The sequence below is a fragment of the Microcaecilia unicolor genome, chromosome 7 (genome assembly GCF_901765095.1).
Source record: "Microcaecilia unicolor chromosome 7, aMicUni1.1, whole genome shotgun sequence".
Lineage (NCBI taxonomy): Eukaryota > Metazoa > Chordata > Amphibia > Gymnophiona > Siphonopidae > Microcaecilia > Microcaecilia unicolor.
This window is the reverse complement of record NC_044037.1, coordinates 147,600,027-147,615,318: the sequence shown is the minus strand read 5'-3', so window position 1 is coordinate 147,615,318 and position 15,292 is coordinate 147,600,027. Positions and strand designations below refer to the sequence as shown.

The 15,292-nt window shown below is 47.3% G+C and overlaps 1 protein-coding gene across 14 annotated transcripts in view; it reads right to left on the bottom strand.

Moving 5' to 3' along the window:
• The window catches only part of LRRFIP1 (LRR binding FLII interacting protein 1), a 997,950-nt gene that overhangs the window by 778,328 nt on the left and 204,330 nt on the right, over nucleotides 1-15,292 (bottom strand). The window contains exon 4 of one of the 14 annotated variants that reach the window (XM_030210917.1): nucleotides 14,845-14,896. The exons of the other annotated variants lie outside the window; for them this stretch is intronic. Coding sequence (XP_030066777.1) covers nucleotides 14,845-14,896 — 52 coding nt within the window. The remainder of the gene's footprint in view (nucleotides 1-14,844; nucleotides 14,897-15,292) is intronic. 14 annotated transcript variants of the gene reach the window in all.

Here is a 15,292-nt window from a genome sequence, read left to right as displayed (position 1 = left end):
AAATAGAATATTAGGTATTATTAGGAAAAAATGGAAAACAAAAATGAGGACGTTATAATGCTTTTGTATCGCTCCATGATGCAACCGCACCTCGAATATTGTGTTCAATTCTAGTCACCGCATCTCAAAAAACATAAAGTGGAATTAGAAAAGCTACAGAGAAGGGCGACAAAAATGATAAAGGGGATGGGACAACTTCCCTATGAGGAAAGGCTAAAGTGGCTAGGGGCTCTTCAGCTTGGAGAAGAGACGGCTGAGGGGAAATATGATAGAGGTCTATAAAATAATGAGTGGAGTGGACGAGTAGATGTGAATCGCTTGTTTACTCTTTCCAAAAATACTAGTACTAGGGGGCACGCAATGAAGCTACAAAGTAGTGCATTTAAAATGAATCGGAGAAAATATTTCCTCACTCAACGTGTAAATAAACTCTGGAATTCATTGCCAGAGAATGCAGTAAAACCAGTTAGCTTAGTGGAGTTTAAAAAAAAGGTTTGGATGGTTTCCTAAAGGAAAAATCCATAGACCATTATTAAAATGGACTTGGGGAAAATCCACTGATTATTTCTAGGATAAGCAGCATAAAATGTATTGTACTGTTCTGGGATCTTGTCAGGTACTTGTAACCTGGTTTGGCCACTGTTGGAAACAAGATGCTAGGCTTGATGGACCTTCGGTCTGTCCCAGTATGGCAGTACTTATGTATTTATGTACTTCTGCTATCTCAAGTTCAGAAAGAAGACTTTTGAGTATTCTGAGTCTGCCTTGGTGAAAGATAAGATGATTACTAGCAGGTGTATTGAGAATTTGGAGAAAGCCATGAGGTTTTTAAACCTGCATTTTTTTAAATTTTCCTAAACATCCAATTATTTTCTTTAATCAGCTTTTAAGGAGCTACTTTAAGAAAATTTTGTTACTTCCTAAAGAAGCTTGTCTACCAGTATCTAAATCATATTATCTTACTACTAAGTCTAAAGCTTCAACAGCTCAGGAAACGCCTCCTGGAATCACCCAAATTTTAGGATTGGAGGAGATATCCCAAGACAGTTTGGATTTGATTGCATTTCTTGAAAAACCAGATTCAGAAACTGTGGCACGTGAAACTCTTTTAATCACCTTTGTTTCTCCACAAGATAGGAATCATTTCTTGAAACTTTACTTTTGCCATAGCCAAAAGGTTTTTAAGGGTCAAAAAGTATGCATATTTCCTGATTTCACTAAATGTGCATAATGATGGAGAAAGAAATCAATGAGGCACAGGTGGTTTCAACTGTGGCTAAGTTTATGTTAAGATTTCCTTGTAAATGTTTTGTGACACTTTCTACTCATAAGTATACTTTTTTTTGACCCTGATTAGCTGAAAGAATTTTTGGATGCTAAGAAGATAGAATCTCCTGCACCTACTACAACATAAAAACATAAGAATTATTTATTTATTTATAATGCTTATACCTCGCACTTTCCCACTCACTAGCAGGTTCAGTGCGGCTTGCATAGTATATCAGGTTAACAAAGTAACATAGAGTGGATGCAGCTGTAATATAGTAAGTAAAGAGGTGGTCGTTTAGAATAGCAATCTAGCTCAGTATCCTGCTTCCAACAGTGGCCAATCCAGGCCACAAGTACCTGGCAGAAACTCAAATAGTAGTAACATTCCATGCTACCAATCACTGGGCAAGCAGTGGCTTTCCCCATGTCTATCTGAATAGCAGTCTATAGGCTTTTTCTCCAGGAACTTGTCCAAATCCTTTTTAAATCCAGATACTATAGCAGCCTAATAAGCCAAGATGATCTTGACAACAAATGCTTTCTCCTTTGTTAAAACATTAACTTCCACTAATAAAGATGAATATTCACAGAAAACATGTCCCACCACCCAGACCTAGCTGATCATTTTGCCAAAAAGATTCTCCAAATTAGGTTCAAACTATCTAAAGCTACACCAACAGAGGGAAATAGTCCAACCTGCAGCCTTAATCGGCAGAGATCCTAAGGACTCAAAACTGACCAAAACGGGGAATCTTTTCAACCACTAACAGGTGAGGATGTAAGATCAATGCTGCTGAAATGCTCCCAAGCTAACTGCTCCCTGGATCAATGCACAAAACACCTACTCAAGTCCACCCGTATGGAAGAAGTAAACTAGTTATTTGATAATCTCAATGTGCTGTTAAAAACTGGCTCTCTTCTAGGCAAAATTGTTCTCACTCCACTGCTGGAGGGATCTGGGCTAGACGTAACATCGCCTGCAAACTACCGTCCAGTGGCAAGCATACCCCTTTTAACTAAATTATTAGAAACCATTAGCAAACATCTCTCTTTTATATCTGGAAAAAATCTTTATTTTACAATGGTCACAATTTGACTTCAGATCGTCACATAGTATGGAAACATTGCTGCTAGTTCTAACTACATATGTCAAACAACTCCTATGCAAAGGCGACCAAGTAATTCTTCTCCAGTTCGATATATCGGCAGCATTCCATGCGGTTGACCACATATTGCTACTCTAACACCTGTATCAGATAGGAATAACAGGGACTGTGGTCCAAACGGTTCAGCGAATTCCTTTCTAATCGAAGCTATTCTGTCAGGCAAAACAACCAACTTTCCAACTACTGGTCTCCTAACTGTGGGATCTCTCTTCTCACCTATCCTGTTCAATCTCTTTGTCATCCCTTGCCTCAATACACCTGGGACTTAATAAACTACTACTATCCTTTGTGGATGACATTCTGCTTCTCTTACCAGTGACAGCATCAAACTTAGATCCAACTCAATCTTTAGTGAATAGTATGACTGCTGTTAGAACCTGGGCCTTGACCAATAAAATGAAATTGATTGCGTAAAAAACCAAGGTCCTGTGGTTCCGAAATCAGTGAGTTGAGGTCCCATCATCAATATCTTCGGCCAATGATCAAATCTTTACAGTCTAATCTGAAACCAGAGTACTAGGGGTCTTGCTTGATTCTTCACTCACCCTCTCTTCCCATATTAACCAGCTATGGAAGAAAACACTATTCAAAATGATACAGCTACGTCTAGTCAGATCATTCTTCAACCAAACAGCCTTCGCACTACTAGTCCAAATGTTAGTTCTACCTCACTTGGATTACTGTAATGTTCTATTTCTTGGTATTAAGTGTCAATATCAGAAAAAATTGCAAATCATACAGAACACAGCTGCTAGACAGATTGAATAGATATACTAGTGTTTCAACTCATCTAAACAAACTGCACTGACTTCCCATAGCAGAAAGACTCTGGTTCAAGCTGCTTGTTTAGTTTTTCAAATTATATAGGGCTTCACTTCTGAACTGCTAAGAACTCTTCGCTATGTCTGCTGTAGTCTAACAGATTGAAACAACAGCTGATGCTAGATAGCATCACCATTCCAAAAGTCAATTTGAAATCAGAAGATTTTCAGTTCTCTATTCCCCGTCCTTGGAGTCAAAATATGGAACTCTACCTATTCCCATCCGAAAACAGCTACCTCAACTTCAGGAAGAGGCTACAAACCTTTCTCTTCTCAAAGACTGCTTCATAACAATCCAGCATGACTTCTACCTCCTAGTATCATCCACTATCCTTAAATGTTTTTAGTCTCATGCATTATACCAATGGTCTCTAATATTTATCATACCTCACACTAACACTATTTGCTTTTGTCTCGCCTAGAATGTAAACCACACTGAACCCTGGAAAGGGGATATTAGCGGTATACAAGAATTGATTTGAATTGAAAAGATACACTGACTGCTGTTACCACATCCTCCTGCAACGAGTTCCAGAGCTTAACTACTCTTTGAGTGAAAAAATATATCCTCCTATTTGTTTTAAAAGTATTTCCTTGTAATTTCATTGAGTGTCCTCTGGTCTTTATACTTTTTGAAAGATTGAAAAATTGATTCACTTTTACCTGTTCTACACTACTCAGGATTTTGTAAGCCTCAGATCCAAGATGGCGCAGGTGAACAGACGTGCGTCGTGAGAGCTCCCATACCTCCGTTGTGAGTTTGGCAGTGCGGCGCGTCCCCAGTGAAATGGGCAAGAGAAAGGGTAAAACCGGTACCCCTGCCTCCTCGGGACCGGTTGGGAACCCCACCTCGCGCCAATCTACTCTGGAGGCATACGGGATCCGGGCGCCGGAGACTCCAATGCCTACCTCAACAGCGCAGACATCCGCACACAGCAGTAGCGAGGGAGTGACGCTCAGCCCTCCTTCGCAAGGCCTAACCCCGCCACAACCCGGAAGCAGTGTTGTTTTAAGCAGCGATCGCTTGAGGACGTCCGAAGGGGGCTTGTTTCCTACAGCGCTCGGAGGGGGCTTACTCGCTGAATCTTTCTCTGGAGAAACATCAATCGAGGGTCTGAGATAGTGAATGAAACATACCTGTAGCAGGTGTTCTCCGAGGACAGCAGGCTGATTGTTCTCACGACTGGGTGACGTCCGCGGCAGCCCCCACCAACCAGAAAAAGCTTCACGGGACGGTCGGCAATCAGGGCACGCCCACCGCGCATGCGCGGCCGTCTTCCCGCCCGTGCGCGACCGTTCCCGCCAGTTGAATGACAAGCAAAAAGATGAAAACGCAACTCCAAAGGGGAGGAGGGAGGGTAGGTGAGAACAATCAGCCTGCTGTCCTCGGAGAACACCTGCTACAGGTATGTATCATTCACTTTCTCCGAGGACAAGCAGGCTGCTTGTTCTCACGACTGGGGTATCCCTAGCTCTCAGGCTCACTCAAAACAAGAACCCAGGTCAATTGAACCTCGTAACGGCGAGGGTATAACAGAAATTGACCTACGAAGAACAACTAACTGAGAGTGCAGCCTGACCAGAATAAATTCGGGTCCTGGAGGGTGGAGTTGGATTTACACCCCAACAGATCTGCAGCACCGACTGCCCAAACCGACTGTCGCGTCGGGTATCCTGCTGGAGGCAGTAATGAGATGTGAATGTGTGGACAGATGACCACGTCGCAGCCTTGCAAATCTCTTCAATAGTGGCTGACTTCAAGTGGGCCACTGACGCTGCCATGGCTCTAACACTATGAGCCGTGACATGACCCTCAAGAGCCAGCCCAGCCTGGGCGTAAGTGAAGGAAATGCAATCTGCTAGCCAATTGGAGATGGTGCGTTTCCCGACAGCGACCCCTAGCCTGTTAGGGTCGAAAGAAACAAACAATTGGGCGGACTGTCTGTGGGGCTGTGTCCGCTCCAAGTAGAAGGCCAATGCTCTCTTGCAGTCCAATGTGTGCAACTGACCGTTCAGCAGGGCGGGTATGCGGCCTGGGAAGAATGTTGGCAAGACAATTGACTGGTTAAGATGGATCTCCGACACCACCTTCGGCAGGAACTTTGGGTGGGTGCGGAGCACTACTCTGTTGTGATGAAATTTGGTATATGGAGCATGAGCTACCAGGGCTTGAAGCTCACTGACCCTACGAGCTGAAGTAACTGCCACCAAGAAAATGACCTTCCAGGTCAAGTACTTCAGATGGCAGGTATTCAGTGGCTCAAAAGGAGGTTTCATCAGCTGGGTGAGGACGACGTTGAGATCCCATGACACTGTAGGAGGCTTGATAGGGGGCTTTGACAAAAGCAAGCCTCTCATGAATCGAACGACTAAAGGCTCTCCAGAGATGGCTTTACCTTCCACACGATAATTGTAAGCACTAATCGCACTAAGGTGATTCCTTACTGAGTTGGTCTTGAGGCCAGACTCTGACAAGTGCAGAAGGTATTCAAGCAGGTTCTGTGCAGGGCAAGAACGAGGTTCTAGGGCCTTGCTCTCACACCAAACGCAAACCTCCTCCACTTGAAAAGTAACTCTTTTTAGTGGAATCCTTCCTAGAGGCAAGCAAGACACGGGAAACACCCTCAGACAGACCCAACGCAGCGAAGTCTACGCCCTCAACATCCAGGCCGTGAGAGCCAGAGACTGAAGGTTGGGGTGCAGAAGCGCTCCGTCGTTCTGCGAAATGAGAGTCGGAAAACACTCCAATCTCCACGGTTCTTCGGAGGACAACTCCAGAAGAAGAGGGAACCAGATCTGACGGGGCCAAAAGGGCGCTATCAGAATCATGGTGCCGTGGTCTTGCTTGAGCTTCAGTAAGGTCTTCCCACCAAAGGTATGGGAGGATAAGCATACAGGAGGCCGGTCCCCCAATGGAGGAGAAAGGCATCCGACGCTAGCCTGCCGTAAGCCTGAAGTCTGGAACAGAACAGAGGCAGCTTGTGGTTGGTCAGAGAGGCGAAAAGGTCCACCGAGGGGGTGCCCCACTCTCGGAAGATCTTGCGTACCACTCTGGCGTGCGGTTGCATGACTCTGCTCAGTCTGTCGGCCAGACTGTTGTTTACGCCTGCCAGGTATGTGGCTTGGAGAAGCATGCCGAACCGGCGGGCCCAAGTCCACATCCTGACGGCTTCCTGACACAGGGGCGAGATCCGGTGCCCCCCTGCTTGTTGGTGTAATACATTGCAACCTGATTGTCTGTCCGAATTTGGATAATTTGGCAGGACAGCCGATCTCTGAAAGCCTTCAGTGCGTTCCAGATCGCTCGGAGCTCCAGGAGGTTGATCTGCAGATCCTTTTCCTGGAGGGACCACAGACCCTGGGTGTGGAGCCCATCGACATGAGCTCCCCACCCCAGGTGAGATGCATCCGTCGTCAGCACTTTCGTGGGCTGCGGGAATTTGGAATGGACGTCCAGGGTCAAATTGGTCCGAATGGTCCACCAGAGCAGTGAAGTGCGGCAACTGGTGGAGAGGCGGATGACATCTTCTAGATTCCCGGTGGCTTGGAACCACTGGGAAGCTAGGGTCCATTGAGCAGATCTCATGTGAAGACGAGCCATGGGAGTCACATGAACTGTGGAGGCCATATGGACCAGAAGTCTCAACATCTGCCGAGCTGTGACCTGCTGAGACGCTCTGGTCCACGAAGCCAGGGACAGGAGGTTGTTGGCTCTCGCTTCGGGAAGGAAGGCCTGAGCCGTCTGTGTATTCAGCAGCGCTCCTATGAATTCCAGAGACTGTGTTGGCTGGAGATGAGACTTTGGGTAATTTATCACAAACCCCAGCAGCTCCAGGAGTTGAATAGTGCACTGCATGGACCGGAGGGCTCCTGCCTCCGAGGTGCTCTTGACCAGCCAATCGTCGAGATATGGGAACACGTGCACTCCCAGCTTGCGTAGATACGCCGCCACCACCACGAGGCACTTGGTAAACCCTGGTGGTGCAGAGGCGAGCCCAAAGGGCAGCACACAATACTGAAAGTGCCGTGCGCCCAGGCGTGAATCTGAGATACTGTCTGTGAGCTGGCAGTATCGGGATGTGAGTGTATGCGTCCTTTAAATCCAGGGAAACATAGCCAATCGTTTTTCTGAATCATTGGCAGAAGGGTGCCCAAGGAAAGCATCCTGAACTTTTCTTTGACCAGGAATTTGTTCAGGCCTCTCAGGTCTAGGATGGGACGCATCCCCCCTGTTTTCTTTTCCACAAGGAAGTACCTGGAATAGAATCCCTGCCCTTCCTGCCCGGTGGTACGGGCTCGACCGCATTGGCGCTGAGAAGGGCGGAGAGTTCCTCTGCCAAGTACCTGCTTGTGATGGGAGCTGAAGGATTGAGCTCCCGGAGGACAATTTGGTGGCAGGGAGGCCAAATTCAGGGCGTATCCGCACCACACTATTTGGAGAACCCACTGGTCGGAGGTTATGAGAGGCCACCTTTGAGGTTCCAAGATGGCGCTGTGACCGGACGCACCTGAGTTTGCTGCCGAAGAGACTCCGGTGTTCTCTGCTGATCTCGCTTCCTTTGAGGTCCCCTAGATGGGGAAATGAAGGGGAAAAGTCAGGGAGTATTCCTCGGCTCCCGGGGCGTCCATAGCGTTGCGACAGACGACCCTGCAGTTTCCTAGGCAGCAGCCGGGACCTCGGGAACTTCGACCCCCTCTGCTGCTCTCTACGCGTCGGCGTCGATTGAGAGCGCTAACGGGGCTTCCCTGAGCCCTGTAGAGCGGCATTGCTCCGCCTCACACCCGTAGGGAATCACCGGCAGTCAAGCAGGAACGGCGAACGGAGACGCTCAGCCTAACCTCCTCGAGGAAGGGTCTGTGGGGATAGAGCATGTTTCCCAACCTGGAGAAGACAGTTTCAAGCTGCCATACAGGTACTTCCACTGGATATCGTTTCAAAACTTTCCCAGATTGGCGACCAGGCTCAATCCCTCCTGGAATTTCAGGTGCGGTAAGACCAGCAATTGTGACCTTAGAGTCACTATGGGACATTGTACATGATATTCAAATCTCCAGGCAACCTACTTTAAAAAAGAATTGAAACATAAGAACCTCTTTCTGAAGCTGCGCTACTCCAGCACAGGAGCTGCACAACAGGCCACTAAAATGGAAACTTTGAATATCAAATTACAAGAGATGGGAAGTTTAGAAAATGCCTTGGTTAAAGATAATATTTTCCTTCACAAACGGACCGAATACCTTGAAAATCAGATTCGCAGGTTTAACCTTAGGTTTCTAAACTTCCCTAAATCTCCGTTAATTTCACCTCTTGAAATGGTCAAGAAATATATTGTGGACATTCTTGGAATGGACAAAGACTCATTGCCCCCCATAACAAGGGCCTATTATATCTGGAACCCACAGGGAGATGGTCGAAATCTCCCAAGGGTGGGGGATGAAATGAATTTAACTTCATTCCTCGAGAGTTCCTTGGAGATAATTACGCAGAGGTCTACATTGCTTGCTACCTTTGTATTGGAGCCTGACCGCAATGCTATATTGAGACTTTCTTTAAGACACTTAGAAAACTTGTTTATGGGTTCAAAGGTTCGTGTTTTTCCTGACCTTTCAAGGCCTACTCAGGTTAGACGCAGGGCTTTTTTAGAACTGCGTTCTAAAGCGTTGGCCTTGGGGTTTAATTTTGTATTACGTTTTCCTTGTATTTGTAATCTGATGCTTGAGGGTAATCAGTTTCAATTTATAGACCCTAAACAGTTAAAGGAATTTCTTGATGCTAGAGTAGATATGAATCCTATGTGCCCCCCGTAAATAGCAGGCTGGGATCAGTAACCCCGAGATAAGCAAAAGGTGCCTTTTTTTTTTTTTTTCTTTTTATTACAGTTAGTAATATAATTTCCTGTACCTTGGAACCAATTTCTTTAATTGTGGACGAACGGGCCTTAAATCCTATTCTTAGTTTTTTGTTATTTCCTTTTCAATGCCTAATGCATATACATAATTTGTTGTTAAATAATGATTAATACCAATAAAATAAAATAAAAAAAAAGAGAGGCCACCTTTGGTGAAAAGATTTTAACCTCCCCCCGACCGGCAGATCGTCCGGTACGGACACTTTGAGGGCGGCTATGTTCCCGTGGATCCAGTCAAAAGCCCGTCCCTGGCTTTTGCTGTGGAGGCGCAGGGGCTGCTTAGGCGCACGCTGTTGACGAGAACGAGCGCGCTGGGGCTGTCCCTGTGCCTGATGAGGCCTTTGGGCCGGCTGGTTGTACCTACGCTTTGCAAAAGAATAGGGTGCAGCCTGCCGGGCCCGGGAAAAACGTCCACCTGCTGAGGTGGATGCTGAAGGCGCCCGGTGGGAGAGCTTGTCGAGGGCGGTTTCCCGCTGATGCAGTTTGGTCCACCAGCTGCTCGACCTTCTCACCAAAGATATTATCCCCCCGGCAAGGGACGTCGGCCAGTCTCTGCTGGGTGCGGTTGTCCAGGTCAGAGGCACGCAGCCATGAGAGCCTGCGCATCACTATACCTTGGGCCGCAGCACGAGATGCCACGTCACAGGTGTCATAGATACCCCTGGACAGGAACTTTCTGCACGCCTTCAGCTGCCTGACCACCTCCTGATAAGGCCTGGACTGCTCCGGCGGGAGCTTATCGACCAGGTCCGCCAGTTGCTTCACATTGTTCCGCATGTGGATGCTCGTATAGAGCTGGTATGACTGGATGCGGGTCACGAGCATGGAGGATTGGAAGGCCTTCCTCCCAAACGAGTCCAGAGTGCGAGACTCCCGCCCTGGGGGCGCCGAGGCGGTATCCCTCGAACTCCGTGCCCTCTTGAGAGCAGAATCCACGACCGCCGAGTCATGGGGCAATTGTGGCCGCATTAACTCTGGGTCAGAGTGGATCCTGTACTGGGACTCTGCTTTCTTGGGAATGGTGGGATTAGTTAATGGTCGCATCCAGTTCCGAAGCAGTGTCTCCTTGAGGACATTGTGCAGCGGTACCGTGGAGGACTCTCTAGGTGGTGAAGGATAGTCGAGGACCTCGAGCATCTCAGCCCTCGGCTCATCCACAGAGACCTCGGGAAAGGGAATGCAAATAGACATATCCCGCACAAAGGAGGCAAAGGAGAGACTCTCAGGAGGCGAGAGCTTCCTCTCCGGTGAAGGCGTGGGGTCCGAGGGAAGGCCCGTAGACTCCTCTGAGGAGAAATATCTAGGGTCTTCCTCTTCCCCCCACGAGGCCTCATCCTCGGTATCGGACATAAGCTCACGTAGCTGTGTCCTGAACCGGGCCCGGCTCGACGTCGAGGCACCGAGGCCTCGGTGTCGTCGAGCGGTGGGACTCCCGCGCCAGCAGGGACGAAGCTCCCTCCATCGACGTCGACAGGGACTCCACCTGCGTGGCGGTCGAGACCGGCGCCGCAAGCGGCGGCGGTGTCGATGGCCTCGGCACCGGGCTAGAGCTCGCCGGCGCCACAGTCATCGGCGCCGAGGGCGCAAGCACCCCCGGCGCCGGCACAGCCTGGCGCATCAGCCCTTCCAGGATCCCTGGAAGGATGGCTCTGAGGCACTCGTCGAGGCCCGCTGCCTGGAAAGGCGGTGGGGCCGGTAGAGGTGTCGGTGCCGGAATCAGTTGGGAGCCAGGAGACGGCACCGAAGTGCCGGGACCCTGACGCGTTGGTACCTCCACAACCGACGGGGACCTCTCCTCCCGACGCGGACGCTTCGGCGTCGACTCCTCTCCGATGTCCGGATGCATCGAGGGCGACCGGTGACGGTGCTTCTTAGTCTTCTTGCGATGCCCGTCACCGGTGCCGGGTGGTATGGAGGAGGAGGAGGACGATCCCTCTCGTTCTCGAGGAACCGGGTCAGACAGGGTTCGGTCCCGTGGGCCACGGACTGAGGGAGTGACCGGGGCCGACTGCCCACGCGGCCTCTCACCTCTACCCTCACCGGAGGACCGGCGGGCCGACGGGACCTGTTCTCCTGGGGTCGATGCCATCAGTGCCGATGTCTCGAGCATCGATACCGGTACCGAAGGACCGGGCGTCGATACCGATGCCGTCGAGGTCGACGTCGAGGGGCCGGCGCAAGTTCCAAAAAGACGGTCCCGTAGAACTTGCCTCGCAACCTGAGTCCGTTTCCGGAGACCGAGACACAGAGAACACGACTTGATATTGTGCTCCGGCCCGAGGCACTGGAGGCACCAAGCGTGGGTGTTGGTCTGCGAGATCGGCCGGCTGCACCGACCACACTTTTTAAATCCACTCGGGACCTTCGAGGACATCGACGGAAAAATCGTGTCGGCGAAGTTAAAGTCGTCGATGGTGGCGGAAATCACACCTTGAAAAAGAAAATCGACCGTGCGGCCACTAGGCCGCAACGCGGCGCCCCCGCTAGAAACGAGGGAAAAAAGGAGCGCGTGCTCCGCACTTTTTTTTTTTTTTTTTTGAAAAAAGGAAACCGGAGCGCGCGGTGTACTAAAGAAATAAAATAAACAAGAAATTAGACGATTCGCGTAAACGCGAACGGCTTTCCGGCGGCTGAAGCAGAGAGAGCGGCGAAGGCACAACTCTCTCCAGACGCGGAAAAAAAGGAACTGGCGGGAACGGTCGCGCACGGGCAGGAAGACGGCCGCGCATGCGCGGTGGGCGTGCCCTGCGTGCCGACCGTCCCGCGAAGCTTTTTCCGGTTGGTGGGGGCTGCCGCGGACGTCACCCAGTCGTGAGAACAAGCAGCCTGCTTGTCCTCAGAGAACTACCTCGACGCCGTTGCAGCCCAGAGAAGGTATTTCCGGGGGAATGTGTGGTTTGGTAAAACCGGCCTCAGTCACAATTGACATGCTCTGGAATGTCATACAGAGGCTTGACTCATCTTTAATAAAAATCTCTGAATCTCTTCAAGGAGAGACTCAGGAACTAAGAAATAATCTTCAACAATTATCCAGTAAAGTAGAGGGAAATATAGATGGTTTAAAAAAACTGGAAATTGAAATGGTATCTTCAAAAGAAACTACAACAGCACTAATTAAGGAAAGAAATGTAGTTGCTAGAAAATATGAGTTCCTTGAGAACCAACTCAGGAAGAATAATTTGCGATTATTGAATTTTCCTGTTACAACATTTATTTCCCCAATGGAACTGTTAAAGAAATATTTCTCACAAATTTTGAATTTCACAAATGATAATTATCCACCAGTGACAAAGGCTTATTATGTTAAAGGAAAAAGTGTGATTGAACAACTACCAAATGCAGGTGAAGAACCTCTAAATGTAACAGAACTTTTAGAATCCTCTGTGATAACAGAGAGAGCTACTTTATTGGTATCCTTCGCTTTTGAACTGGATAAAATTAATGTTCAACGTATATATTTTCAACATATGAAAGAAGATTTCATGGGGGGACAGATTAAAATTTTTCCTGATTTATCATGGGAAACTCAGTTAAGGAGGAAAAAACTTCTGGCCTTTAGGGCAAGAGTGTTAGCCGTAGGGGGATCTTTCTTTATTAGATTCCCATGTAAATGTTTAATTTCTTATGAGTCTAATAATTTTCTTTTTACTGACCCCATGAAACTTCAAGAATTTGTAATTGCTAAAGAAAGCTTGAGAAATCCCTCTGGGGCAATTAACCAGAATAACGCTGCTGTTTGATTGTATAATTGGTTTAACCTCTGTTCAAAATTTAAGATGATATTGTGTTTAAGTACAATTTCTAATTCTTGGATCCCACCGGTAGTGGTCTATGAAAATGAGAATATTTTCCTGTATGCAACTTTCTGTAATGATTTAATTTCTGTTATTGCGTTCTTTTGTGAATGTTATAATTCAAAACTAATAAAGAAATCAATAAAAAAAAAAAAAAAAGGATTTTGTAAGCCTCAGTCATATCCCACCCTCAGCCGTCTCTTTTTCAAGCTGAAGAGCCCTAACATCTTTAGTCTTTCCTTATATGAGAGGAGTTCCACCCCCATTATCATTTTGGTCGCTCTTCTATACCTTTTCTAATTCTGCTATATCTTTTTTGAGAAATGGTGACAATACTCCAGGTGAGATCACACCATGGAGCAATACAGAGGCATTATAATATCCTTGGTCTTATTTATCATCCATTTCCTAACAATTTCTAGCACCTGGTTTGCTTTTTTGGCTGCTGCTGCTGCACACTGGGCAGAAGATTTCAGCATACTGTCTACAATGACACCTAGATCTTGTTCTTGGGTGCTGACTCTTAAGGTGGACCCTAGCATCAGTTAGTGTAACTTTGTAACATCTGTGAGCTTGCATTTAAAATGTATTTGAAATTTCTCAAGTATTTCTTTGTAAGTGCCTTATTGCCCTGGCTTCAAGGGTTTATTTTGCTTTCTTGCGCTTCTCTCCTTTTGTGGCCTATTGAGCACTATTATTTTCCTTATACTATGTATTTTCCTTTACTGTTGAAAGGTGCTTTTCCTTTAACAAGCTTATTGTTGCTTGGAACATTTGTATATTGAAATTTCAAGAAATAAAATAAAGAATGGCTATTGACTGACCTGGTGCCAAAGAATGCCCTATTAGGACACGAAAATCCAAAATGTGATCATAAGAGCAAGAAGAGAGCAATATAAGACACTCAAACAGGCCAACCAAGAATGGGAGCCTATTAGAGTCAGAATAAAACCATATTATCAGAGACTTCCTGAAGTTGTGTAACAGTGGTGGCTAATGTTAATGCTCTCAAGTTAGCTGTACAAAACAGTTAGACTGTAGAATCGCATAAAGTAGATGGTTTATACAGCCAGAGCCATACGGGCAACTGGCAAAACTATTCTAAATAGTTGTGCAGAGTAGATGATGCACACAGTCAGCCATCAAACCAGAGAAAACAGTCTACTGATGCAACAAGCAACATAAGCAAATGCATCAAGAGATGTTATATAGCTATGGTATCTGGAGCTATAAATGTCGCTGTCAAAATTGGAAACATCAGGCCACCACTGTAGAAGGAGTTATAAAAGTGAATGTGCAGCTGCATCCATACAGGTGTCCACAGTATCTGGTGCCATATAGTTAGCCATGGCAGAAAGTGCCATACAGGCTGTCATGGTATCTGGTGTTATAGAGATGCTGCGGTGGCTGGTGTCATACAGGCAGCTGTGGTGGCTGGTGACAAAGGCAGCTGTGGTGGCTGGAAACATACAGGCAGTTGAGTAGCTAGTACCTCCAGCAGCAGAGTGGTAGAGGTAGCTGTGGTAACTGGCATCATGCAGGTGGCTACTGCATTTGAAGCCACACGCCTGCATACTGCAGCTGAAGCCATACCTACAGATGCTGCATGTAATGTGATAGATATGGCAAGTGCGTGGATGCTGCATATGATAACCTACTCATGGGTACCACAGCCAAGGTTATGCAGTCAGCTATTGACTTGGAAGCCACACAAATGTGCATCTAATGTCCCACAGACAGCTAGCATATCTAAGGACATATAGGCAGCTTTGCAACTATGCCATAAACACATCTTCCATAACTGAACCATATAGACAACTGCTGGAACTGTGCTATACAGGCAGCCGGTGTACATACAGGGTAACAGAGTAGCCATGCTACATACCTGGCTACTAGACAGTGATATACAGCTGATTTGGAATGCTACATGTAGGCGACTGTGAAGGTAAAGAAGAAATTCGGCTATTTCAGCTGTACAAAGCAGCTGATTGTGAAACTATGTAAGACACATGATTGTTGCATCTATGAAACACTGGTACTGTGTGACCCAGGTGGTTGTTGTTGCAAGGACGGAACACAGGCAGCTGCTTAAAAACCCTTTAGTGTCCAATGTTCCCGTAATAAGCCATATGGGAACAGATTGATGGGAACATTGGACACTAAAGGGTTAAGCTGAATAGTACTGGCCATTGTTGCAACTATGGAAATGACTCAGTTGTTGCAGCTATGCAAAACAGGTGACTGCTGCAACTACACAACAGAGATGGTGATAGCAGGAGCCACACAGGTAGATGTTGCAGGAGAGCTAGACTACCAGCCACTTAGGAGAGCAA